The sequence below is a fragment of the Cariama cristata genome, unplaced genomic scaffold (assembly GCF_000690535.1).
Source record: "Cariama cristata isolate BGI_N322 unplaced genomic scaffold, ASM69053v1 scaffold1948, whole genome shotgun sequence".
Classification (NCBI taxonomy): Eukaryota; Metazoa; Chordata; class Aves; order Cariamiformes; family Cariamidae; genus Cariama; species Cariama cristata.
In genome coordinates, this window is record NW_009631487.1 from 73,336 (window position 1) to 100,167 (window position 26,832).

At 38.7% G+C, this 26,832-nt stretch overlaps 1 protein-coding gene across 1 annotated transcript in view; it reads left to right on the forward strand.

Moving 5' to 3' along the window:
• The window catches only part of FCHSD2 (FCH and double SH3 domains 2), a 158,663-nt gene that overhangs the window by 71,166 nt on the left and 60,665 nt on the right, over positions 1 to 26,832 (forward strand). The window contains exons 3-7 of the mRNA XM_009705961.1: positions 11,956 to 12,032; positions 13,514 to 13,658; positions 18,350 to 18,483; positions 19,839 to 19,893; positions 20,308 to 20,436. Coding sequence (XP_009704263.1) covers positions 11,956 to 12,032; positions 13,514 to 13,658; positions 18,350 to 18,483; positions 19,839 to 19,893; positions 20,308 to 20,436 — 540 coding nt within the window. The remainder of the gene's footprint in view (positions 1 to 11,955; positions 12,033 to 13,513; positions 13,659 to 18,349; positions 18,484 to 19,838; positions 19,894 to 20,307; positions 20,437 to 26,832) is intronic.

Genomic DNA, 26,832 nt, shown 5'->3' on the forward strand with positions numbered 1-26,832 from the left:
TTAATTTGTAGCTGCTGATTCTTTGGTGGGTTTCAGCTGTATTTGATAGTGTAAATATTTAGTTTTAACAGGTACTATCACCTCTCTCTCTCCTCTGTCCCGAGTCTCTTAAACTATTGTTCTTAATCATATGCTCTTTCTGTATACGTCTGTTTTCTTTAAATAAACTGAAGATTAATGTGTTTAATTTTGGTAAGGTTCTTAACACTGCTTAGTTCGTAATTCTGCATTTTATTAATAGTTTCGAACAGTGACTGCAGTTATTAGAATATTTTCATCTTTCTGTGATACTGTGCTTGTAGGCTTTTAAAGCTGGTTTTAGTTTGAACTTCCCATTTATTTCTTTCCTGATACTCTGTATTCCACCACATCAAAATCCAGCTACGTGTGGTTATTAACCTTGCAATCAAATGGAAGTAAAATTGGATTGTGGAATTTTCTTTAACTGAACTTCCTCAATTAATGTACTGCTACTGATCTTATATGTGTTTTCAAGTTTTCTTAAAATCCTCTTTCCTACAGTCTCTGTAAATCTCTAATTTTGAAGAGTCTGTTTTTATTATCCCTTAATCTGTCTTTGTGGATGATGGATCTGGTATGTAATTTTATCATCGTATTTTCAGAAAATTTCCAGCCTTGTGTTTTCGATTTACACTTTCTTTTCATATCTTTCTACACTTTAATGTAATTATGTAAGAAAATACATACGTAATATTGTATTCTACTATGGCTTACTTGTTATGTTTTTAGTGTCCTAGTGTTTTTATTCTTGTACAGTTCTCCTCTTTTACGTAATTTTTCTGCACATCTGCATGAATTGGGCATCCTTTAATCTCCCAGAAAATCGCTACAGAATTAACTCAACCATTAAGTCACTTCAGAAAACACATTTGAACTTGCAGTGCAAGAATGTGCTTATCCTGTTTTCAGCCACTTCTCTCCCATCAAGCACTAAGCACTATTTCGAAAGCAAAAGTTATGATTTTCGGGTTCCTTTACGAACCAGGCTTAAGAGTCAGGATCAGCTGGCAACACTGCTTGACCAGTCTCCTCCAAAAAGGGCTTGGTTGGATTATAAAGACAACTTTTTTTTTCTTTCTTTTTTTTGGGGTAGTAAAGAAAGCATTTGCCTTTTTAGAAGGAAAAAAATAGCAAGTGTTGACTATGACTGATTGAAGTTAACGAGGGCAGGACAGCTGTGTGGATGCGTTACCAAATTTGGGAGGATACAAAACTAGATTAACCTTTTTGCTACCTTCTTTAACAAATGTCTTGAATCAGAAACTGGTTCCAGTGGTGGTGTTGAAAGCGCTCGTGTGGGGTTGTTCACTGGTGTGGATCGGTGCTGTTAGAGCTGTTTCACTGAAAGGATGGTAAAGGTTTTTCTCTTTCAAATTCTTCCATCACGCAAGTGAACTAGTTGACGTCGATTTTTAATCCCTAGTTCAGTCTTCACCTACGAGATCCTGTCCTGATTCTTCTGTTTTGTAAAGGAGTGGTGGTCACGTTATTCTCCATCCAAAAATACTGTAGAAAATGAAACTGTAGCCATACTTCATCAGCCACCCAAGATGTGAATTACAGGAAGTTTGGAATTTAGCACTGTACTAAATCCTCACACGTTACAAAACTGGGAAGTGCGAGGTTATGGTCTCACTCAGCAAAACAGAAGTGGTGGAGATAATTATGGGGAAGGTGAGAATTTGAGAAGCTGGTGCTTTTTTGTTTTGTTTTTTTTTTGTTCCTGATTGGTGCTTTGCCTTTTCTCACAGCACTAGATCGCGATCTTTGTCTGTCTTTCTCTCCGCTAACATGGAACTCCCACTTGAAGGGGGGGAAGGAGGCGATCAGCATTTCAGGAGTCCAGTGTTGTACTTGTTGCAAGTGATGCTTCTCAGCAGTTCAGAGAGTTGTGCAGAGAAGAAAAATACCTCTACCTGACAGCAGCACTAGTTCAAACCCCACATCAAGTGCCTTCAAAGTTGTATTAAAGAGGTGCTTTTGGCTTGTATCCCTTAAAACAGCAGAAAATGGTGGTGAGGAAGTGATACAGATCTCTCCCATCTCTTTCTTCACAGCCAGTGCTTGCTCAGATAAGGTTTGTGCAAATGACTTGCTTGAGACAAAGGAAGGATGTGGCATTTGTTTCACAGAGAGCAGGGGAGATTGGTGGGTCCAGTAAGTGTGAAAGTAGTTTCTTTTTTGCGTGAATGATACGACTGCTTTTTTACTATCACTTTTACACGTGGTATTTGGATTATATTTTGCATCGGTGAAGATGTTGTGTCCTGAGAAACTTTACTTTGAATTAACACTAGCAATCAGACCTGTAAATGGAGAAAATCAGATGTTTAGCCATGACTTCATTCTCTTCAGTCTTTTAACACCAGTTATATATGGTCTGCACCTCCAAACTTAGAGCGAGGGAGCCTTTGTGCCCTCTTGATTCCCAACAATTCTGGAGCCTTGAGAAGATCTTGAATAATTTAAACAGTTTTGAGTGGCCGCAGGAATTGCAGCAGCCTGTGAGCTGCAGAGCCGGTAGCAGTGCTCTGGTGGCATCTTAGCATGTTCCTTCCAAACGCTGGGTGAGAAGGAGAGGTATGGAAGAAAGTACACTGCTCCTCTCTGTCAGGGGTCGGTTAACTTATGGTGCTGGCACTTCTTCCCTCTGCTTTGTGGGGCCTGAAGGTAAAATGTCTTCCATCTACAGATACAGGGTTCTGCAGACCTTTCTGTTGCAGTGTGGCACCTGACGCTTTCTAACCCTTGCTGATGGAAAGCACGTTCGTCTAACAAAAGCGCATCCATCAGTCTCTATGCTGAATGTTTGTAGAATTCTAAATGGGTTTCAGAGGTTTTGTCTTTAATGTCTAGATGTGCTAGTCAAAATCCAAAGTTGCTAGATGTTTACCTAAAAATATAAAATGAACTCAGCCAAAAATTGTATTGTCTGGTGCAGGACAATGGAAAAGAGATCTACTTCATGAGAAACTGTGTAAAGCCGTGGTACCCCATTCAGTAATACCATACAGGACTTTGGTTTATCTATGAGGAGTGGGGATTTGCTCCAGAAACACAGACTTTTGAACCAAGAGGTAAACAAATTTCTTCTCCAGAGCTGCTAATCTGCCTTCAGCTACGCAGAAAAGCGGTGTGGTGGGAACCTTCTGAATTCTTTTAATATAAGCTAAGGCTCTGCCCTTTCCTGAGGTTTTCTGACAATTTCATAGGGACTTTAAGAAAGCTAGCTATGGAAAAGGACTCCTTATTTAGGTTTATGAAGAACAGCTTCACAATCTACAGAAAGTTATTGCAAGTATAGGGAAGAATAATTGTATATGGTCTAAACACAAGCTACTTGTATTTTGAAGACCAAAAAAACTTTTCAGCAGTTCATTTCAAACATTTCAAACTCAAAGACTGGGGAGTAATTTGGCTCTACCTGCTTCTGTTTCTGTTGGTGTCTCAGAGAGATGGGGGCTGTCTGTTTGCTCGGTGTGTTGTACCTCCTCAGAGGTCGTGGAGCTAAAAATTGCTGGGTCTGCAAAAAGAGATCCTGAAACTTGAAGCTGGCTCTCAATACCAGTCAGGCAACCCGAGAGTGGATTCAGAAGAGAAAACATGTTGAACTGATCACTGGACTGTGCAATAAGACAGTTTTGCGTCAACGTAGACATTTTTAAAGGAATAATTTAGCAAAAGGCCTTAAAAATAACCTGGAATGTTTCTGAATGGCGACATATCTCTAGGTTAGCAATTTAAAATATATAATTTAGAAAGTGAAAATAATTTATACAGATGAATACTTAGCTTGGTCGTTGTAATGGTTTTATTCTAGTTTGTAACTTGCTCAGAGTTGGAAGGATCTGCAATTTAGTTATGGACATGGTGCCACATCATGAAGGTGACATTTTTTTGAGTGCGTAAAATCCTAAAACTTGGAAGCCAAAGACGTGAGAACTTGGAGAAAAAGCAAACAGTTTGAAGCTTAATAAAGTATGATTTTATTACTTAAAATTTGTTGAACTAATCTGTCAGAGTGCTCTTAATAACGGAGATAGGCAGATAAAGAAACTTCCGACATTTCTTTTTTGCCAAGTGAAGTAGAGCACTGTGGGTAGGTTGGCTCCTGTTAATCTCTGGGTTATCTATCTGTCTTGGCCTGATGAAAGATCAGGAATATAATAGGTTAGAGCATATTTTGATTAATAAATCTGAATTGGCTGTAGGTCCAGTCAGCTTGGCTGCAGAGGATTTAGCCTCCAATAATTTCCCGTCTTAAAGCTGTGAGTGTTGTCTTTAAAAACTTTGAAACAAGGGGCAAACTTAATGCCGGGTTTCTTTAAAAAGAGTGCTGAGGGAGGAAGAGTTAAGTTATGTGTCATTCGGGTTAGTTTAAATTCCTAGAAAAGCATTGCAGCAGCAAATAGAAGTGTTAAGAAAAAATGTTTAACACCAGTTTGACATGAGTTTTTTGACTTTTTTTTTGCTGTTACAGGATAACAGGTCTGTAAATAGAGAAAGTGCTGGGTGTCTTAACTTTACAGAGGTTATCGATTCTTTCATGTGGTGATCTAAAAGGCATGCTAGGGAAGTGTGGTCTGGATAAAATGACAAGACTGTGATGATGAACATTTGGAAAATCCTGTAGATATCAAATAGACCTTTGTTAAAATGAATGAGGTTTCTTAGGGCCTGTCCTTAATCTGGTAGTAGTCAGCATTATTGTCAATAGCCTGGAGGAGGGAGTAGGATGTATGCTTATTGAATTTACTGATCCTGACTCAGGATGGGTGGCAGGTGAGTCTGCCAACAGTATTGAAGTTCAAAATCTGCTTGAAAAATGAGCGCACTGTCACAGCAACATGAGTGTTGGCTGCTACATTTCAAGGAAGATTTGGACCAACTGGAGAGAGACCAGAGGAGTGCAGTGAAAATCCAGGGCAAAGAAAATAAGCAGGTTACAAATTAAGACTGAAAAATTTAGATTTGAATGAAGAGGACATGTTTACTCTAAAGCATTCAGGAAGTCTTGAAACACTAAAAAGACGGTTGTAATTTTTTGGCTTATCTGCTGTATGACTTGCTGCAAATTGCAGTCAGTGATACTCGGCACCTTAGAGGAAAAATAGTTAGGCATTGGGGTAAGAATCCATGATCTTTCCTGGATGGGCTTCACTGCTGTAGGGTCGATCCTCCTTGAACCTGGGGGACTGTCATGTTAACAGCCTCTTGCCTTTCCTTTCTGTAGGATCTCACAGGTACTCCTTCTGCCGGTGGAATAAGCAGTTCTTGGGGGATTGTGTTTGGGATTTTTTTTATACATTTTAAGGACTGAATATAGAAAGTAATGCTAAACTCCAGGAGCAAGAGGTTTTGGAAGGAATTGACACGCTTCCAGTGAAGTAACAGTTTTAACTCTTCACTGTAACTGAACAAATGAACAAAACCCATGAAGGATAAGAGATTTGCCTTTTCCTTTGCTAAACCTGATTGCCGGAGTGCCCTAGGTGATATTTAACTGCTGCAAATGGATTTTTCATCTTTCCCCTTTGTTCTCCTCTGCCTTCTTGTCATGCTTCAAATAAAAAAGTAAAGAAATGAAGCAGCTTGGAAAGAAATTGCGAATGAAAGAGTGAAACTGGAACTGGAATCATCTACTGGTAGGAAGGAATACCCCATCTCCAGGAAGGAGAAGCAACATGTTTAGAGATGCAGCTTTACAGTAGACAACCAGCCTTTCCTAATGTTTCTGGGGAGTTTTACAATGGATGCTGCAGGCAGAGGGAAACCTCTTTTATCAATCATTTAACTGTATTAAAGGCAATGCAGATAAACAATCCTGGCATAGTTTTCATCTGCACCTTTTAGAAAGTATTAGGATGCGCTGTAGAAGTCTATGTGCTGCCTGTTACGTGGTTTGTTTTCATTTTTATTTGTGCTGCGGCGGCGCTTTAGTCACAGTCTCATTGCCTAAGGCCCTGTGTAGACTCTGAGCAAAATAATTGTGTCTGACAGTGTTTTTGGCGTCAGCTTATAGTGTAAATTGGACTGAGTTATATCCCGCGTGGAATCCCTGAATTGAGTCTGTGCTGAACGGAGTTCATTCTCATTAAATCATTAAAGGTTTTATTGAATCTAGCTCTCGTAAATAAAATACTACTTTAAATAATCGCTGTGAACACTTAATAACTATCTTGGAATTTAATATTGAGCCTAAATTGTTCTTCTGCATTCAGGAGCTGGAGTCCTCACCATGCAGACTGCCTTGCGCTTTCTGCTCCCACACGTTCCCTTCTCCCTGTCCAAATGTTTTGAAGAGATAGGCAACAGTGTAAAATATGTTTCAGGTTACTCTTCAAGCTTGTGAAAAAAACATCTGTATGATTGATAAAGCTGTCTACTAAATTTTTGACACTAAGCATCTCGCTGTGTCAGTGAGTCAGACTCATTGAGCCAGCTGAAGTCATGTAAAATCCAACTGATTTAAGAAAAGAATCTGAGAGCATTGGGGAAGCACGAGCATCTGAAATGTCTTTTTTTGGATGCATCTAGTTGTTTTCATTTTTGTAGCAGAGAGATTCTTCAAAATGAAGGAATTTCATGTAGCTCAGTTGTGTGGGGTTTCTTCCTTCTCTTTTTGGAGGATTTTCTGTATATGGCAGTTTCTCTTCATTCTCAGCCAGTCTTACTCTATATAAATATAGAGTATAACTAAACTATATAACTATAAACTAAACCCTATAACTGAAAATATGATTTTAAAAATATCTGGTATCAGTCAAACTGCTGTTCTTACAACAGCAAGAAAGTCTTAATGTAACTCAATTTTATTTTTGAAGAACCAGCAGTACTGAAATGAAATTTAATTTTCCATCTTACATGCAACTCACAATGAGAATAATCGTCCAATGTTACTGAACTTTTTTTTTTTTGCATTTAAACATAAAACAAAGCTCTCTTGTGCATAAGCAATGGATGGGTCTGATAATAAGAATTTATGTGTAATAAAACTATTACTTTTTCTTGCTGCTGTTGGACAGCCTTAATTTGCAGGCGTTGAATATTATAACTGGCTTCCAAACTTCTGTGAAGTCCGTTGAATTGGGAGTAACCCCGCTCCTCCCAGAGAAGAAGTCAAGTAAAGAGAGAGATGCTAAAAACCTCTCCCTTGTGGAGTGTTTGCCTGCCAGAAGAGTACTTAGCAAACAAAATAATGCCACTTAGTAAACAGAATAATGTCAGAAAGCTGCTGCTGCGGTGTGTAATACATGGCAGCGATCTCAAGGACCAGTCAAACAAATTGCCATGCATGCATGCGTGGGGAAAAAAAAAAGCATTATATTTTTGCACTTGTCAGCGATCAGTGCTTGGAAAAGCTGCTCTTCAAACTCGACAAATAGTGTATGAACATCATGTAGTAGCTAACAAATATTAAACACCCAGGACATCATCTTCCCAACTCGGACTTGGTTCCAGGTAGGAACTCTCCCCTTTTCTCCTGCTTTCATTCTCTGCATCTTCCCCATCGCTGGCTGCGTCAGGGTCCCACCACCGCTGCAAGCGGCCTGGCCAGAGGAAGCTTTTCGGTCGTAGCCTTGTTACAGCAGCTGCTCTCCATACGCCCTTCTCGTCTGCCAGCCGCAGATTTAGCATGTTCCCTAAGACCTTGCCTGCTGGCTGGGCTTTTTCTACCTTCCATTTCCTTTTTCCCACTTGGAGGGATTATTTGGGCTGTTTGCTTGCAGCCTATGTTGGAGTTCCTTGGATCGCTGAATGTTAGAGATTACTCAGAGGACAGTATTTCTCTGTCCTTCTCGGTTCAAGGTTCCTTTTTAGTGCAACAGTAATAGCAGAGTGTAGATTATTTTTTTTCTTAGAAATGCAAGAGAAAAGGGGTTGGTTGATGGATTTTTCTGATAAAGAGAAGTGATCAAAATGATGCAAAGTATTGAAACCACCTAAATGAAAGAGCACTAAATTTGTCCAGTTGATAGATGTTTTCCAAAACTCAGTGTTACATCAGCTAGTGTCTACCATGCTTTCTGCAATCAATAATAGGTTTTACGGGACCTGGCTGTCATCAGCACCTCTCAATCATGCCAGACAAAGGTCTTGGGACTGCTTTGAAAGGCATCATTAATGAGTCATTTATAAAGCCGCATACTTCTCTAGCCATGATCTTTTAATTTGGGACATCTTTCTCTCCTTTTCCGTTGTTAATTACTTGCTGTTAGTATTATGGCAATTTTTTTTTTCCTCCCCCAGTGTTTGTCACAACTGGCCTTACTAGAAAATACCAGTAAAAGGCTTGAGGTAAGGTCTGGTAATAGGGAACATCAAACAGGAGCTGCAGCACTGGGGAATACAAGCATACATGAAACCATGCTGATTTTCTGATGCTCCTTCCCTTCAGCAGAATTTCATTTCTAGGTGTTGATTCCTTGGATGATTGATTGACACCATTTTATGTTCCATCCATCCATCTGTTAGGCACATTTGCAAGCAGCTGAAGTACCCATGAATGTGTAATATTAACGTTTTTGTAGCATAGCGATACAACATGCATTTTGGTGGCGGGGAGGAAGGGAAAACCAAGACATGGAGGTATGATATGTGTCATCTTCAGATGGATTAAAATTGGGTTTATGTGACAACCGGTCTGTATACACTATTTTATATTTGCTCTTGCTAAATTCTGCTTAATGTGTTAATAACACACACAAGCAGAGTCACCAAGTACATTTCTTTCGACAGAGGGTGAGCAGAGGTTGCACAGTGCTTGCAGGGGATTTCAGACATTTTTGACTTTTCATGTCAATAATTATTGATGAAAAATAGTGTACTTTAATGGTAATAACAATTTTTTTTAAAACATAATTAACTGAATTTTTCAAATTCAGTGATACAGACCTTAGAATGAAGTGGAAAAATTAAATCAAAAAACCTTCTTGTTTGAGAGCAGACTGGTTTTGTAGTTTTGGTGAACTATGGTTTTACATGTTTATACTAAAAATTGTTTTAGTGTTTATTCAGAGATGAAGGGTTTTGGAGGCAGACCCGCGCAGTGGGACACAGGGCTCACGAGCCATGTGGTGGCTGCGGATGCAGATACAGCCGCCTCGCAGTATTGCTTCTCCTGAACAGCGTTTTAAGTCGTGACACTCCAAGTGTCCTTAGCCCAGTGAAACTGAGAGGAAGGAGAGGTTTTATGGATTTCAGTCAACTTTTGGATGGGGATTTACGTTGCAATTTTTGATAGCGCCTTTACTCAGTCAAGCTCTGTCCCATTCTCTAAAGTTACTTTTAAATAAACATTAAAGAAATGTGTCATTAAACAATACTGAAATTAGGAGAGCATTCTGCACAGACTTCTGTTCTTGCCTCTCTACAAATTTATTCTTGCCTTTAAGTAGCATTATCTCAAGCCTGTTAAATGTCATCGATGTGCACCTTCGAGGAAGAAATGAGCACGCTCCTAGGCTGCGGGTGAAGTCGGGAGATGCCAAAGGTTAAACAATCAGTTGACTTCCCCGCTTCAGCCCAACAGTGGTGTTCTTTGTTTCAGTACAGCACAACAAGAAGTGTTACTGAGAACAGAACAAGGAAGATCTCATACAGAAAAGGTTACATTCAGCATAAAGTTTAAGAAAGCAAACCTACTGTACTGGTCTAATTAAAAACCATACATTCGCCTCGAGCAGTTTTGTGTGAAATGCCAACAAGTGGTTTATCCGTTTTCAGGGATGAATACCGAATGATCAGACATCTTCGCTACACAGCTGGAACCCTCTCTTCGATGTTCCATTGATTTTGGTGGCGAGCTTGTTCAGTTTGGAAATAAATCGTTAATCATGCTAGGTTTATAGCTGATTTGCTGACATCAGTAATAGGGTTTCTATGTGCAAAAATGGCTTTATTTATCCCTTTTGTGACTTTTTTGCGTCTTTAATTTTGGGATACCTTGTCCTCAACTGCCAGTGAGCTTCTTTTGTGGTTAATTTTGTGTTTGTGAATGTTTATTCCACATCTTGGGGCAGATCTCTTAGGTGGAGTCTGATACAGAAGGGATGGAAACATGAAAATAGCACCAGGGTACCCAATAAAGCTCCAAAGCTCAACACAAATTGCTCTGCCAGAGTTAAAGGAAATGTTATTTTTCCTTTTATCTGGGATTTTTAACAGCTACTTAATGCGATTTGTGCATCTTTTTAAAAAAAAAAAAATGGAAGAAACTGCAATGGAAATGCAAGGATTTATAGTTACAGGCATAAGTTTACCTGTGAGAAGAATTACTGACTGTATGCATGAACAGTATTCACGAATTTCATGTTAGATGGTGAAATATCGATGTGGAATTTCAAAGTGATCCTTAACTGAGCAAAAAGTGCAATGGAAATCAGGGAAGGTGACTTGGGAAGATGCGGAAACTCAGAATGGGAAATAACAACTCTCGGCAATTGGCTTCACAAGGACTATGAGTGTAAACCCATCTGTAAGCACCATTAACACCAAAAACTGGTACCCATCTCAGCAGGTCTGTTCAGAGCAGTTGGAGTTGGACTCTAAGGTGAAAAAGGTGTATTTAATATGAGGGAGCGTATGTTTTCTACTAATGATATATTAGCAACAATTAACATTTTTCTATGTGGACGCATCAATCGGATTGTAAGTTCGGTAATAAAATTTTAGCATCAAATGGGCTGGTAAGACAAGAATGAAATCTGGTTGTGCTTTTGGAGATACTTCTGATTATTTTTCTCTAAGAGAACTTAAAGGCTGTCCTAGCAGGTGATAGCATCTTAAGTATAGTATGGAAAATGTAACAAATTCTACTGTGCCATGCCTCTCACTGAATGGGTCAGATGCGAAGACGTCTCACCCCAGGCTTTTCCTCAGGATACGCTCTTCGGGAAAGATCTGTGGGGTTGAGTTTTCTTAGCTGGAAAGGGAATTTCAACCTACGTCTCCCACTTCTTTGCTAAATAGACTTTTATACAAAAGCTGGAGTGTGCTTCTCTGGTGATGGTTCTTTTGAAGAAACGGGAACGCTGCCCAGTGTTCGTAAACCCGTTATCCAACTCCATGAGTTGGATAGTACACGTCCTCTTCTCCATGTGACGATACTCAATTCATAAGCGATATATACTGTTAAATGAGATTACAGGCCAAAGGAGAGACCACTGTGACAGTGACTCCCCCTCCCTTGCATTGTTTGCAAATTAAATTTTCCTGCTCTCTGAGCTTCAATATGAAAATGTTGTTATTGATTTTCTGAGACTGTGCAAAGTGAAACGCAGAGACTAAAGAGTGTCATTAACATTAATAATTAAAATGATAATTAAAAATGAACTGCATTTTTCAATCTTTAGTCTATTATAATCCTCTGAGTAAAGCCCTGATCCTGTGTGCAATAGAGCTTCTTCAGTTCACTGATAACGGTGCGACCTTGAATGATCAAACTTGGGCATTTCAGTTTGGGCACATAAATGACCAGATATGTTTTTGCTTCTCAGAACCCCACATCCTCAGTCAGTTAAATAAAATTTTTTGATTCTTATAGCTGTGACAAGTTGAGACATTTTACTTGCAATATTCCTGCCTCTGATTCCGCCCCACAGTGCTCAAACGTCTTCTGTAGTATTGGTCTTGCTGGGGTTAGTCACGTGCAGAAATATTTTCAGAGCTGAGGTGTGCATGTGTAGATCTCAGCTAGAGTCCCTCTGATTTAGAATATTAGCATGGCACTCATTGATTGTTCTCAACAGAAACTCAAGTCAAACAAAAATATAAAAAGGGATAAAAATAACAATCTTGCATTGTAGTAATTTGCTAATACTATAGATTGATTGCTTCTTTGTATGTCAGGTTATCACTTGTCTGATATAGGAGCGAAAGTATTATTTTAGATATCTCTTATTTTTAACCTTTTTTTTCCCCTTCTTTTAACAGAGCATTCAGAAGCTGGCTAGCCAATACTTAAAGAAGGACTGGCTTGGAGTAAAAGCTGATGAACGAAGTGATTATAGGTAATTTAACAGTTGGATATCTCAAAATAGCTGTCTTTATAATTTCAATTTGTATAATTATTTTACTCAGCAATGAAACAACACTGCTCTTCTGTAGTTAAGATGTATTTTTTTCTTTGTTGTAGAGCATTGCCAGTTAAAAATGAAGTTTTTTTCCCTCTGAAATAGTGAGATTAGTCTTAAATAGATGTTTAATGCTCGAATAATTTAGGAAGATTGGAAAAACAACAGGACAGCAACTATGTGCACCCTGTTGGGTATTAATCCTTATATCTGAATGTATATGTTAGTAAATAGCTTTAAGGTTAGAGTAATAAGCATGTGGATTTCTTCGTAGGAAAAGAAAGCAACAGATTTCTTTTTAGGAGGCCGTTCTTCATAAAGATCACATCTGACAGCAAGGAGGGCACAAAGCAAGAAACAGTTGTTTACAAAACTTCGTTTCATTAACATGAAAGGTGGATCATAACGCAGAAAAGGACAGAAATGACTCAGTTCCTGAATGCCTCCCACCTTTGAATAGTACCTCCTAAATGTTTTGAAAAAGTTTTAAGATACTTTGTTTTAATGTGTTTGTTGTATTCTGACAAGTTTTATTTCAAACAGGAAGACATTGTGGGTACATCTGTAATTTGGACTTTCGGTACTTTCGCACCACTTGTGTGTGTAAGAAGAAATAAACTCAATTATCAGCCTTAAGTGTATATAAAATGCTCCCATAACAGACAGACCCCTCCTACCTGCAGTTTGCTCCCCACTCAGCAAGACTTTCGTGCCGTCAGATACAGCCATGGTGCCCAGAGGTCTTCTCCAAATACCTGCCACCCCCTCCCTCCCTGTCACCAAGTACTTGGACTCTGCAAGCTCCAGCAATCTTTCCTCTCTGCCAGCTGCAGGAAGGAACTTGTCGCCTTCTTCCCCTGCTCTCCCTGCTCCACCTTCTCCTTCTGACTTGGGCGCTTCTGAGCTTTTGTGGTGAATTACTGGGGCTCTGCAAAGCTCACTACGCAGCTATGGTTGTTGTCTTTGGCCCCTTACACAGGATGAAGGAACTACAGGTAGCTGAGGCAAAATTGATGAGCAGTCTATAACTATTTGCTTGATCGCAAGACGCCCAAAATCACAAAGTCCATGATCTTATGAGAAAATGGTCAGTATCTGATCTGGCTTTGGCTGCTGGGTTCTGTAGGGTCCGTTCCATTAGAGCAACAGGTTCAACTGAAAGTATTTGCCAAAAAATTGAATCACAAAACAGGGACAGGAGGGAAAATATTTACTTTTGGTAAAACTTTGGTTAAAAATTTTGTTAAAAGTGGAGATATTTGCTAGATCAGCATGAGGGATTGTGCTTTAGCTTTATTTTTAAAAGCAATCCTTGGAAGAATGTATGCCACTGTTATGTAAACCAACCTATACTTTCAGTGTAATGCCTGGCCTCCCTTTCTTCCTTCCCACAACCTTTCTCTGTTTCATTATTTTAGGAGCATGTACTCAGTTTGGAAATCGCTTCTAGAAGGCACAATGCAAGTGGCCCAATCCCGACTCAATATCTGTGAGAACTATAAAAACTTAATTTCTGAACCAGCCAGGACTGTACGGTGCTTTAAGGAACAACAGTTGAAGAAGGTATTTGTGCTTTAATAAGTTCTTTAAACTTTTGTCATTTTTATTAGAGAAAAAATAGTTATTAAAAATCTTTTGGTGTGGCACTTCTAAAATACGTATGCACTTTTGTTACAGAAGTAAATAGCCAGCTTGTTGAAGGGGAATCAAAATTCCAAATGATGTTACCCGAAATTAAAATTTCTTGGACATGAGTCTTTTAAAATGTGACACACAGTTGGTCAAAACTATCTCTGCAAATCTAACATCATGCTGTGGCAATTACTTTGAATTGGTTTTGCAGTGACAATTGCAAGTAGGTTTTGTTAGGATAGGTTCTGATTTTAAGAAAAGATGTATCTTAAAGGTGAAGGAATGACTTGTGCGGTCTTGAAGATGTAGAATGCAGATTATCCAGCCACCTTCTGTAAAGGTATCGCAAGTAAGTATTCCAAAAGCCACTATAATTGATGTGTTAATCCATGCAAAGAAAATAGTGCAGTTCAAGGAAAAAAGTGAGCTTGACTTCCGTGTAATTGGTTGTTGCATTTGAAAGTCGTTTATGTCTTAAGAGGTCTCTACCATACCTCTTAATACAGAACGTGTTTCAAATAAAATGCGATGCTCCATCTGTTTCCATAAGGCAGTAAGGCATGTTTTAAAAATACAGTGATGTGTATTTGTGTAAAGATAAGTAGTCTTCGTATTTTAATTATTTTGTGTTTGTGTTTTGCGGATTTTGCTGGAGCGAGGAGAAAGCCTCCTGTCTTAAAGAGTGATCATAGTTTACAAAAAGTCACTGCTGCACCAAATATACATTTTGGAAGTTTTCAAGAACGGTCTTTTGAAATGCTCACTGTGTGGCTTGGACAAAACATAATATAAGGAGGGAAATAGAAATGCTGGTGGAACACGCTTTCTCAAGCATTAGTTCGCAGTTGTAAATATTCCTTCCGTATATTATTATCGAGTGTTTATTAACATCGCCTCTGGGTTTAATTTGAGGTAGGCTGAATGATCCGTTCAAGGTGAAAGACAAAGAAAACCCAAACAACACACCATTTCAGTTTTGTTGGCTAAAAAGTGATGACAGCTATCTGTAACTTACCTAGTTACATGTTCTAGAGTAGTATTTTCTAAAATATTTGGCTACAAACTTCTAAATAGATGTTAGCATAACATGAGCTCTCAGTTTCTGAACAAATTAGTGTACAGCTCTGAGAAGCAAGTGCAATATCTGTTTTTCTGGAGGAAAAATTAATGTTATTAATGCTGTTTTATTGTCCGGTGGAAATTTATTTTTCTGTGAAGCTTTCCAAACAATGCTGTAGCAATTTTATAGTATCCTGACTGGGTAAATAATCTCCAGTTTTATTCTTCTACAAGTGCTGATAGTTCAGTGTTCATGAGTCAGCAGTAGAAGTGGGGACCACTTCTCTGAATTTACATAAATGATAGAGGTTCCTTTTTCACTGCGCTTTTGAATAGGCAGAACAAGTTATTACAATTATCAGGGCAGTACTTCTGGTTCAAAGTATTCTAACAGTGATACACTTTTTCTACAAAGTGGAATAACCATCTACTTGGTGGTATTAATTTTCCTTCAGAACAAATTTATCATTTTATGCAGTGCATTCTCTTGCCTTTTCGTTTGGATTTCCAAACAGATAAATAATATGTTATGCTGACCTCCATCCAGACAAGAGCCTATAAAAATTGAAATTCAGAGTCAGTAAAATACTTGTAACGTTATACTGGAATGCCCATCTAAAAGAGAGGTTCTATTAGAAGCGGCGTCTCCTTCCAAAATTGCAGTAGGTATTGAGTTGCTCTTGATGAGATGTCATCTTTATTTTCCAGATGTTTCTGTAAACCTTTACTTCTTTGACTTGGTAGCACATAGAAACTTCATTTTTATGGCCCATTTTAATGCTAAACTGGAACAATTTCAAAAAACCTCATCATAATTTGCTGAAAAATACTGCTAAATCGCAAGATGACTCTGGAGCAGGGGTAATAAATGTGTCTCCTGGAGACCACGTCTGACCTCTGAAGAAAACTGATCCCCTGCCCTCGCTCAGCGGCTCTTGGACACAGCCGAGAAGGCTGTTTTGAGGGCAGCAGCCCACCCTCTGCCATTATCTTTCCCCAGAGACCTTGTAAGCTTATCCCATAAGTGATGTGTGGTTTCATATCTTGGCCTTGGAAGACAAAGCAGAGAGCTGCAGTGTATGTTCATCAGGTATCTTCAGGAAAGGTGCTGTGGCCAGCACTGCAGACGTTTGCACGGATCTGTATCAGAAGACTGAAAGGCAAATAGAATAAAATCATTTGGCAAGGAGGCAATGCAACAAGAAACCATCTCTGTCAGCTCTCTGAAACAGCTTTTTACATACAACCAGTGTCTACCCAACCCAAACCCCCTAAATGGCATCTAATCTCCTGACATTTTTTTATTCTTCAGAGATGCAAAAGCAAGATTATTTTATGCTTTTAAAATGATCGTGTTAACAACTGGGGTTATTTGATATTTTAATTTTTTTGATGCTGGCAGGAGGCTTCAGGGATCAAAATACTGATTGATGTAGCAAAAACCCAGTCCTTTTGAAATCATTTTAGGTCTCTGTCAGATGTCCAATATATACAGATTTTTCTACCTTTCATTTTTCTATCATACACTCAGAGGTCTTCAAAAAACCCAATCCTGCCCTGCGCCACTCTCCAAACCACCCACCACGAAACCTGCCTTATGGAGCCCATTCCTTTATTGGTCTGCGCACATTAAATACTGGTTTTAGTGTGAAAGTCTGTTAATTTTTGTGTACTTTATAGCCAGAAAAGAATTTGACATTTTTAGTGAGAGCAGAATTGTGTGGTGAGAAGACAAGCAATTTCTGTTGACTGAAACAAAAAGTTTCTTTTTGACAGGTGGATGGATATTATTTTTAACAATTGTTGAATACTGTAAAATTAATGTTACGTTGTTGGATTACATCACCTTATTAATCTTGCAGTGCTTGTAAAGGAGGTTACATGCATTAATCATTAGCGTAACGAAAAACCTTAGGTGTTTAGGAGGGGCGTTCAGTAGGAGGACAGTGTGTGGCACCTCAAATGGGAGAAGTGGGTTATGGGGTAATGGTGTGAAAAGAGGTGGGACCTTGGGTCTGGTCTTTGAAGGACAGAAAGGCAAACTGGTTTCCTTAAGCAAGCTTGAGGCGCTGCCTCTAAGTATTGCCTGGAGCCTTCGATGACCACGTCTAGTTTGTAATATGTGTAATTAAATATAAATGCATTGAACTATCACTCCTACATGTATTAAGCTAGTTTAGGTGAAAGAAAATCTTTACAAATCTGTTTTAAAGACAGTATCATTCTAGACATTGATAACCCGCATTTGTTTTGTTAAGTAGAGCTTTTCTACTTAACATAGATCCTTTCCCAGAATTTTTTTTGAAGCTGGTCGGATGTTTGGAGAATTGCTGAATGTTGTGGTAATTGTGGGTTCTCTACGATCAGTAGCTCAGCCCCACGCAGCTGCTCACTCACTCCCCCGTGGTGGGATGGGGAAGAGAATTGGAAGGGTAAAAGTGCAAAAACTCATGGGTTGAGATAAAGACAGTTTAGTAGGGAAATCAAAATAAAGAATTGATTCACACCTTCCCATCGGCAGGCAGGCGTTCAGCCATCTCCAGAAAAGCAGGGCTCCATCACGCATAGCAGTTACTTAGGAGGACAGACACCGTCACTCGAAACGTCCCCCCTTCCTCCTTCTTCCCCCAGATTTTATTGCTGAGCATGATGTCATACGGTGTGGGATATCCCTTGGGTCAGTGGGGTCGGCTGTCCCGGCTGTGTCCCCTCCCAACTCCTTGTGCCCCCGCCTCAGCCCCCTCACTGCTGGGGTGGGGTGAGGAGCACAAAAGGCCTTGGCTCTGGGTAAGCCCTGCTCAGCAGTAACGAAAACATCCCGGTGTTATCAACACTGTTTGGTCACAAATCCAAACCATAGCTCCATACCAGCTACTACGCAGAAAATTTAACACTCTCCCAGCCAAAACCAGTACAGTAATTTTTTCTGCTATTCCTTCGAATGTTATTTTTTGACATTAAAATATATGTCATAACACTCGTTGGATGTATGGAAAACAGATGGAATTATTTTCACTCCTTGACTATGCATTTTAAGCCTGTAAGTTTTCTTTGTGAATAACACTGATTTCTGATTTAACCCTATTTGTTGGAAAGCTCTCAAAACACTTTAAGAAAAATGAGCTCTTAAAATAATGTTTATCAGATTTTTCTTGTTGCTGTTGTGTTGTGTTTTACATGGTAGCTTTTGTCTTATGTTTTGAATTTCAGAGAAGGAAAGATTAATCATTTTTTGTATCTCCTCCAGTAGAATGCCTTTGGATTTTTCCCAATTGTATTCCAATTATTTCAACTAATTACCTCATCCAAAGTGTTCAGAACTTTTAAGTTTAATTTGCAAGTTATCGTTGAATTTGAATAGTTAAAAAGCAGCAGGAAAAAGAAAGAAATACGGTTTTATGTTCTGATCAGCTTTAAAAGAATAGCATGAATAATTGACCAGGAGTGACTTGGAGACCGCGTTGTTCCATGTAAAATGTAACGAAGAGTAGTAAAACGATGATGATAGTATTATTTGGATGCAAACACTCATTAATATTTGTTTCCTGAATGCTTTTTTTCAGTGCGTGGACCAGTTGACAAGGATCCAAGCTGAATTACAAGAGACAGTAAAAGATTTAGCTAAAGGCAAAAAGAAATATTTTGAGACTGAACAGATGGCTCAAGCAGTGCGGGAGAAAGCTGATATTGAGGCCAAGTATGTTTTTATAATAGCATATGTATAAATAATTGCATGTGTATAAAGCAGATTTGTACTTGTATTAGTTTTTACACTTGATATTATTTTCGAAGAAAGATAATTGCTTTCAATGAGCTTGTGCCAATTTTTTTTCTTTTTACTTATATACATTTCTGTAACCATTTTGAGCATGCTACTGCCCTGATAGTAAAGTCTAACTTATGTACGCTGGTGTCTTTAGGGAGGAAGTTAAACTTAACTGCTTTAATTTCACATTTTCAAAGGACAGTGTGTGAATGGGCACTCTTTTTGATATTAAAGGCTGCTTACTTCATTTTCTCTCCACTGATCTCAAATGTGTTATCAGTCCATTTGAGGAGGGAGAGGAGATGGGATACTATTTTCCATTTTTCAGACTTTAGGTTTTTATGCTCCTTGACATCCTAGAAAGGTTGATTTCCTTCCTATAAGGAAAGCATGTAACTTAGATGTTTTCAGTTTGGAGTTTGGCCTGTCTTATGGGAGTTTGCCTCACCCTTTCTCGCAAATTTATTTATTTATTTTATTTATAGAAATTACTCAGAGTTGTTCTCAGGGAATGAAAACAAATTATGATTTCATTAGAGAATTTTCTGTCTTTCACTTTATGAAGGCTGGATGATGAAAACAAGAACTTTAGTAAGATTACCTATAATACCTGAAGAAAGTAAAAAAACCAAAGCAAACATGCAAAACAACCTAAAAATTGAGCTTGGGAATTTTGGGACAGATTCATACTGGAGTATTGTTCAGATGAAATTAGCTATTTGATTTTGTTTTCTTATTTACTTTTTAAACTATCGTCTTTCAAATAGCTAATAAAGTACTTCTCTAATTTCTCTTTCATGAATCCAAATGTGAAAATCAGACCAAGTCTGCTTTTAAAAGTACGTGTGCATATGTGGGTACTCCTCCGGCTTCCTCAAACATAATTACTAATGATTTTGCATTAATATTCCTTCAGAAGACCAGTAGTTCCATTTATAGCACTGGAGGGCTATACTATATATAGAGTCTGGAGGGCTAACTCAAAATCCATCAAACACCAAAATAACTCACGTTGCAGCCACCACCCAATTTCCCTTTCATGATGTATTTAGATTTTTTTTTCCAAAAGATTTCAGAACATGCAATGAAGATACTATTGATGTAGCTTAGCATACTTTGTAATATTTTTCTTGATCCTTAAGCTTTACTTAAAACTATAGAAATAGAAATTTAGGCATCAAATGTTACTTAAATTAAAATTTTGCAGAAGTGCAGTCACCTGTTTATCCCGTACTTTCGTAGAAATAGTACAAGACAATAATGATTTCTGTTAATCTCTGTTTCAGGTCCAAACTTAGTCTTTTTCAGTCAAGAATAAGCTTGCAGAAGGCAAGTGTAAAGGTGAGTATAAGGAAAACTTAAGTTTTGCTGCTAATTTTGTGAGGCGTGTAACCAAAGCTTTCTGGAATCTAGAGATGACTGACATTTTGGAAGGTATATTGTTGGAGCAAGTGATGAGATAAAAGCACTCTTCATGCATTCAGAGTGCAGAATTACATATGACCTAATTTACAAGGGAAGTTTTTCAAGTGGGAGCTGTAACTGTGCTTTGAAGACCACATGTGAAATTGCAACTGCATGAGAGAAAAATACATTAGAAATCCCCTTTCCATTAACAAAACTGTTGAGCTATTAATCCCTTGAAGTTTTGACTATATTAATACATACATATGCATGTTAATTTACTATTAATACATGTTTGGTCATTTAGCTTCTCATTAGTATCTATCTTTTAACTTCCATGTTTTGTTGTAGTTAAAAGCACGACGATCCGAGTGTAATTCCAAGGCTATCCATGCAAGGAATGATTATCTTCTCACTTTAGCAGCTGCTAATGCACACCAAGATCGCTATTATCAAACAGACTTAGTAAACATTATGAAGGTAAGGAAGCTAATTTACGTACGGGAATTGGGAAGTGTGAAAATCCGGAAAGGAAAATGAGTGATGTACGAAATCTTGGGTTGCTTTGCGACAGCAGTGTTGACTTTTCCAATATGCTGCAATAGATGAGAGTGCAGTGCGGTAGATAGATTCCTGCAATAGCGTGCAGGATATTTGCTACCAGTTATCAAGCTCCAAAGCTAAGCAGTCACCTTTTATTTTTTTATTTACTTTTTTCTGAAAAACTCACTTGGATAAAGGAATCGAGTTTGTAAAACTAAGACCTGTATTGTCCTATTGTGGTTGACCTTAAGTAAGCTGGAGATTTTTTTTGTTCTTGAGTGGTATATCCCATAATCTTTTTTTTGTATCCAGTTATCTGGTCAGAACTTTTCTTTATGGTATGATTAATGAAAATATAATCATTAAATATCTTGGTTTCAAACTATGAATTTTAGAGAATAACAAATCAGCATTGCTGTTCTCACGTGTGGCAGCTTACCAAGTCAAGCCAAGGGTAGATACTTGAACTCATGGGAAATTACATACTTAAAAAGTTGAAATATGATTGCTCACTTTTTTTTAGTATCATCCTAGAATTACTTGAATGTACACTGTTCCTGTATCTTAGAATTAGATAGTGACAGATGAATTGTAAAATCAGCTATTAAAGCTAATTCACATTTTAAGTAGTTGCATTTCATATATTGACATTTTCAAAGTTTGTTTAAATTTTGTTTTTAAATTGTTTAAATTTTGTTTTTAAATTGGCTACCTACAAACTATTTCCAGGTGATGCAATCGGGCATAGCGATTAGAAGTCTGTAATTTGCATTTAAAATTACTTTATTGAAGAACTATCACTGTATTATAACAAATCACTGTATTAGCAGCATGCTTTTGCATACTGGGGAGAAAAAAGATACTGATATGAAAAGCAGGTAACTGAAGTAGAAAATGAGAGCACCAAACGAGGCCTCCAAGGGATTCTTGTATGTAATTCCATTATATCTTGACTAAGTTAACCACTCCTCTGGCAATATGTGTGTTCCTCAGAGCAAATCACAGCCCGTGTTATAAATTCATTGCTATGCCTAATACCTGATTTCTTGGAAGGCTAAATCAGATCTGGGTATCTCTGAGGCAAGGCAGGGCTCATAGCCCTTGAGGCAGCAACCCTATCTTTGCTCTGTGTGTATGTGTGGCTGTGCTTTTCTATTGGTAAAACATGAATATTTGTGTTGACTGAATCCTTAGTACATGGAAATGGTTATAAAGTAAGTATTTCCTTATAATACTGCAGATAAAATTATTAATTGATGCTTACATAAGATAAATCCATACTTACATGGGTGGTTGGCTGTCATCAGTTAATGCTCTTACTTGGAGGTAATGCCGGGAGTGAATTGAATATGCTCACAACAAAACAAACAAAAAGGACATTGGAAATAATGAAAAAATGAGCAGCTAGCCCAGGTAAAATTATGACTGGCTCTGGTGGGTGATGGCTGCTCTCATCTCAGGGCATTGTAACATAATCCCTGCAAACGGATTCTTGTTTCCTCTGTCTGCCTGGCAACGTTTTGTGTGTATTACAAACTAAGCACGTAATGAGCTAGGCAGGGTCTTCATCTCTTTGAGTTTCCTAAACACTTAGGTCTTTTGGATGGTGTGGGCTTTCTGTACTGTGATGTTAGAAACCTGCAGATACCCCAGGAATGTGGGTTTTACAATGAAACATCAAACTAAAACCAGTTGAATCATTTTTGAAAGACTGAACAGAAAACCAAGTCATGCTGGTGCCACTCCTCTGCGTGTCTGCTGTTGTCTGTAGATGTTCTAAATGCATGGGGTCCAGTTGCTAAAGTCGCTGCTGATCTATGATGGTTTCTTTACCCAGTTACTGGGCTCCCTCTTACCTAGTCCTTTCTTTTGTAGAACTTGATTTGAAGCTTCTTTTCAAAGTGAACCTTTTTTTTGCTATGGAAGCCTCTCTGTGCAACCTATTCTTCTATATAAATAATTGTGGTTTACTGAAAACCTAAGTTGCAAGTACTTTCATTGAGCCAAATTACTTTGGAAGAAAAGGACAACATCCAGGGTTCTTTTTCTGCATCTCTCAGATGTTTATAGTAGTTAATTCTCCTTGTCTGATAAACAACTGTGTTCTTAATGAAGAACTGTAAATTCAGGGGTTTTGTGCTGTTGTTCATGAGCAAAAATCCGTGGGAGCACACCCATGGGTCCTTGCAACAGGGAGATTCTTTGGAGCAAGGGAAAGAATAAGTCAAAGGCAAGGTCTCAAATTGAAATGGCTACTGAATGCATTTTAGAAGAAAGGGGAAGATCCTCAGGAAAATCAAGTGTAATGTGTCGCTGGGCTCCAACTGCATTCATCTGAGAGCTTTAATGTAAATTCAAATGTGAAACTGCTTAAATGTAAACAACAGTGTGTAATCTGGTGCTAAAACCTGCCTCGGTGCCAGCAGAAAGCAAGAAGTGTGTCCCAACCTTTGCAAAGGGCTCCAGGAGAGGTCCTGTGAATTATAGATGAAGAAATCCGACTTCCCTACCAGGCAGGCTGATAAAACAAGTGCAGTGATAAATGGAGTCAGTTCACATGTGGATAGATATGATACGGTGGGAACAATCAACATGATTTTTTGAGGAGGGAAAACGCCCTTCAAAAAGAGATCTTGAAGGAATCAGTGAGCCTGGGGGATAAGGGTGATTCATCTGATTTAATGTCTTGAATTTGCCAGAAGCTCTCAACAGACTTCCCGCTCAGTCTCTGCTTACGTAAAAGACCAAAGTTGTTACAGGTAGGGCAGTGAGGGTTTTCTCATAGATTAATAACTGATGAAGAGTTAGAGAAGATGTGGGATTAAAGTAAATACTTGGGGTTTATAAGGGAAGGAGATTTGCTGGCAAGATCCTGGTTTCTCTCTTACCTATCTCCTCCTTACCTATCTCCTCCTTCTGCAATGCATGTGGGAACTGTACTGTGTAAAGTACTGAGAAAATGATTATTTTATTTAGCATAGTGATTTAATATAAACAGTATGGAGAAGGAACTGAAGAGAGAGGTGACGATTTGAAAGTGAAGAATCATTCAGTATAAGCAATGTAAAGCTTATGACCAAGAGACATAGTAAGGTCTTGAGAATTTTGTTGACCAGGCGAGAAAATAGCACATAAAAATTAATGTTAAAAGGAGAAGAGTAATCAATTGGGGAGAACACAGCAGCTTACAAGGTAAAGAACCCTGAATGGCCATTACCATTTATGAAAGAGATACTAGAACTGGAAAATGGAGTGAAGGATAAAGAAATGGAGACTTTTTCTATTAAAAGTTTTTAATCCTTCCTCTAGATAACATCAGTAGGAAGGGAGGGATTTTGAAAGAGTATTAAAACCCTTTCTAGGCAGCACGATTCTTGTTTTAATAGGTTGAGTGGTGGTGTGACCCAGTCTATGTTACATGATACAATACAGTTGTAGTGTCTAAACTAAACATGCTCATTTAGATGTTGAGATTAACATTCTAAAAATGTGCTTTTTATCTCAGTAAGTCCTTAGGTATTCCTGTAGCGGTGACCACCTTGCTATCTGTGAGTATTTCTCCATTTAGCTGCCATCGAGCTGATGCACCTTCTTCTGTTTGAACTCTGCAGGGCTGTCCACATTTCTAAATCACATCAAGTTTCTCCTTAAACTGTTCAGATTTTATCTGTCTTGCAGCACCTTTGGAGTTATTGACTTCTTGCAGATACTGAGCTTCTTTTGTTGGTTCTCTCTTGACCGAGACTCTCAGACAGAACTAAACATTCCCGAAAAATTGGCTTCTCATACCAGCTGCCCTATTTGAAAGCAAACTGGAAGACTGAGTTCTGTAAGGAGCAAGCTGGGATTGTTGAGGGGAATCCATAGCATCTCAAACATTGTAGGACTTACTCAGTTATTTAGTGTCTACTCTTTCAGAGTGAGTTCTGCAAATTGGTGGTTATCTTCACTCTGTAGACCAGGTGAGATTCCTGTAACCCACATCACCTATATAGTGAGCTGTGACTCTAGTACCAGTTTCATTAGTTTGTTTGAAATCAGGTGCATTACCTCACCTTTTTATCAGGACAACTGTTTTTGTATCTGGCAGGTATGTACATTTTAAATTATTTTGGGGCTAGTTTTCAGAGTTATTCAGTAACTTGCAGATAAATCCTTTATCTAAATAATACTTCAGAATATTACTTGTTTAATATAGTAACTTTCAGACTTGAAAGACAAACTACCCCACCTCCCTTGCCTTCAAAATCTCCCTACTCCTCAGCTTAAGTATCAATTTACAATAGAGCCATTAGAAATCGTGTGGAAAGTGGAAAAAAAGTAATTTTGTTCTGTTTTTAAAGACAGACCTTATATATCCTTTGTCTAGAATGCTTGTTTTAAATGGCATTTAGGTATAAAATGATGGCTGCTCGGTACTGCTCCTTTCACAAAATGGTTTGGGTTGGAAGGGACCTTAAAGCCCACCCAGTTCCAACCCCCCTGCCATGGGCAGGGACACCTCCCACCAGACCAGTTGCTCAAAGCCCCATCCAACCTGGTCTTGAACACTTCCAGGGATGGGCCAGCCACAGCTTCTCTGGACAACCTCTGCCACGGCCTCACCACCCTCACCGGGAAGGATTTCTTTCTAACAGCTAATCTAAACCTTCCCTCTTCCACTTTAAAGCCATTGCCCCTTGTCCTATCACCCCCTGCCCTTGTCAAAAGTCCCTCCCCAGCTTTCTTGTCGGCCCCTTTAGGTACGGGAAGGCTGCTCTAAGGTCTGCCCGGAGCCTTCTCTTCTCCAGGCTGAACAACCCCAACTCTTTCAGCCTGTCCTCACAGCAGAGGTGCTCCAGCCCTCGGATCATCTCCGTGGCCTCCTCTGGACTCGCTCCAACAGGTCCATGTCCTTCTGGTGCTGAGGACCCCAGAGCTGAAGGCAGTATTCTTTGGAGTGCATCAGTATCGATTTCACTAGAGTCGAAGTTTTCCATGTTTTTCTAGTTGTGTTACCCAAAGATGATAAAAACTTTAGAAATGGAAAAAGCTGTGAAGATATTTCAGCTGATACTTGGCTATATTACTGTGTTAGAAAGTAAAACTTGTGCTTATTTACAAATGTTTCGGAGGCTGTTTCTGTTTACATCCATCATAAACAATTTCTTTGTAGGTTTTAGTTTTAATAGGGTTATTGTTTCCAAAATGAGAATTGTGCTGTGTGGGTTTTGTTGGTGAGAAAGTCGTTGGCCTCTGGCTCATTTGAAGCTGGGGCTGGCTTGGCTGGGACACAGCCGGTCTCTGGTCATGGAATGCTGCCTGCTGCTGGCTTCGGGTTTGCGTTGTAGCATAGCGCTCTGAAATCATCACTTTGGACCATCTGCGTGCGCAGACAGTGCTCACTTTCCTAGAAACCTTGAGATGTTATTCTTAACTGTGACGTCAATTTGTGTACATTGATAAATAGTGGATTAAAATAAGTGGGCTGATTTGGCTGTCTTTTGCTATCTGTTTTCTTCTTGTATTAAATTAATTTTTATTTCAATTTGCTAAAACCCAGGTCTGTCTTAGTGACATTTGATCCAAAGGTGGCAATTTGTGTGAGTTTTCTTATAGTGTTTGTGCACATTTAAGCAAGGTGTAATTTCATAGTCATGCCTTCGGTTTATAGTACCCAGCTGTCAAGAGCTCTTTTGCTACATACATCTCTTGACTCCTACTTAGTGAAGAGGGCAAAACAGTAAAGTTTATTATAAGATGTGTACATCAAAGGTTGGTCATTGCATCCCGTGGAGGTTGAACTGAACGCAGACAGGTAGTGTTCATGCATACCTTGGCTTGCCGACAGCCTAGACAATAGCACATTCAACAGTGGCTTACAAGCAATAAAAATCCAATAAAAGTTCATATTATTGTTAAGAGAAAGGAGGGATGGTGATATTTTTGCACAAGGTTTACGCTGGCTCAAGGTATTTGTGAAACTATTGTCGGGAAAGCATAACGTGTGTTGGGCTTGGAGATACCTTGGGTTACTCCGTGTTCAGAAGAAGCCAGTGTTGGTTTTATTGCTTGTATCTGACTCAGAAATGCTGCTGTTGTACTGTCCTGTGACAAATGAATCACAAATATTTGTCGTGGCCTTATTTAGTTTTCTGTAACAGACAACAAATCGACATTTTCATTGACAGGATTCCTGGTAACATACAGCTGCTGATAATTTTCAGTAGTTTAGAATATGTTACTTTATTTTGCAACGTTTTTATGCAGAGAAGAAAAAACAATTCACTCTGCTGTGTTTGTAACTGCGAAAGCCATCACAAACGAAACAAGGATGCTCAGAAAGAAAATACA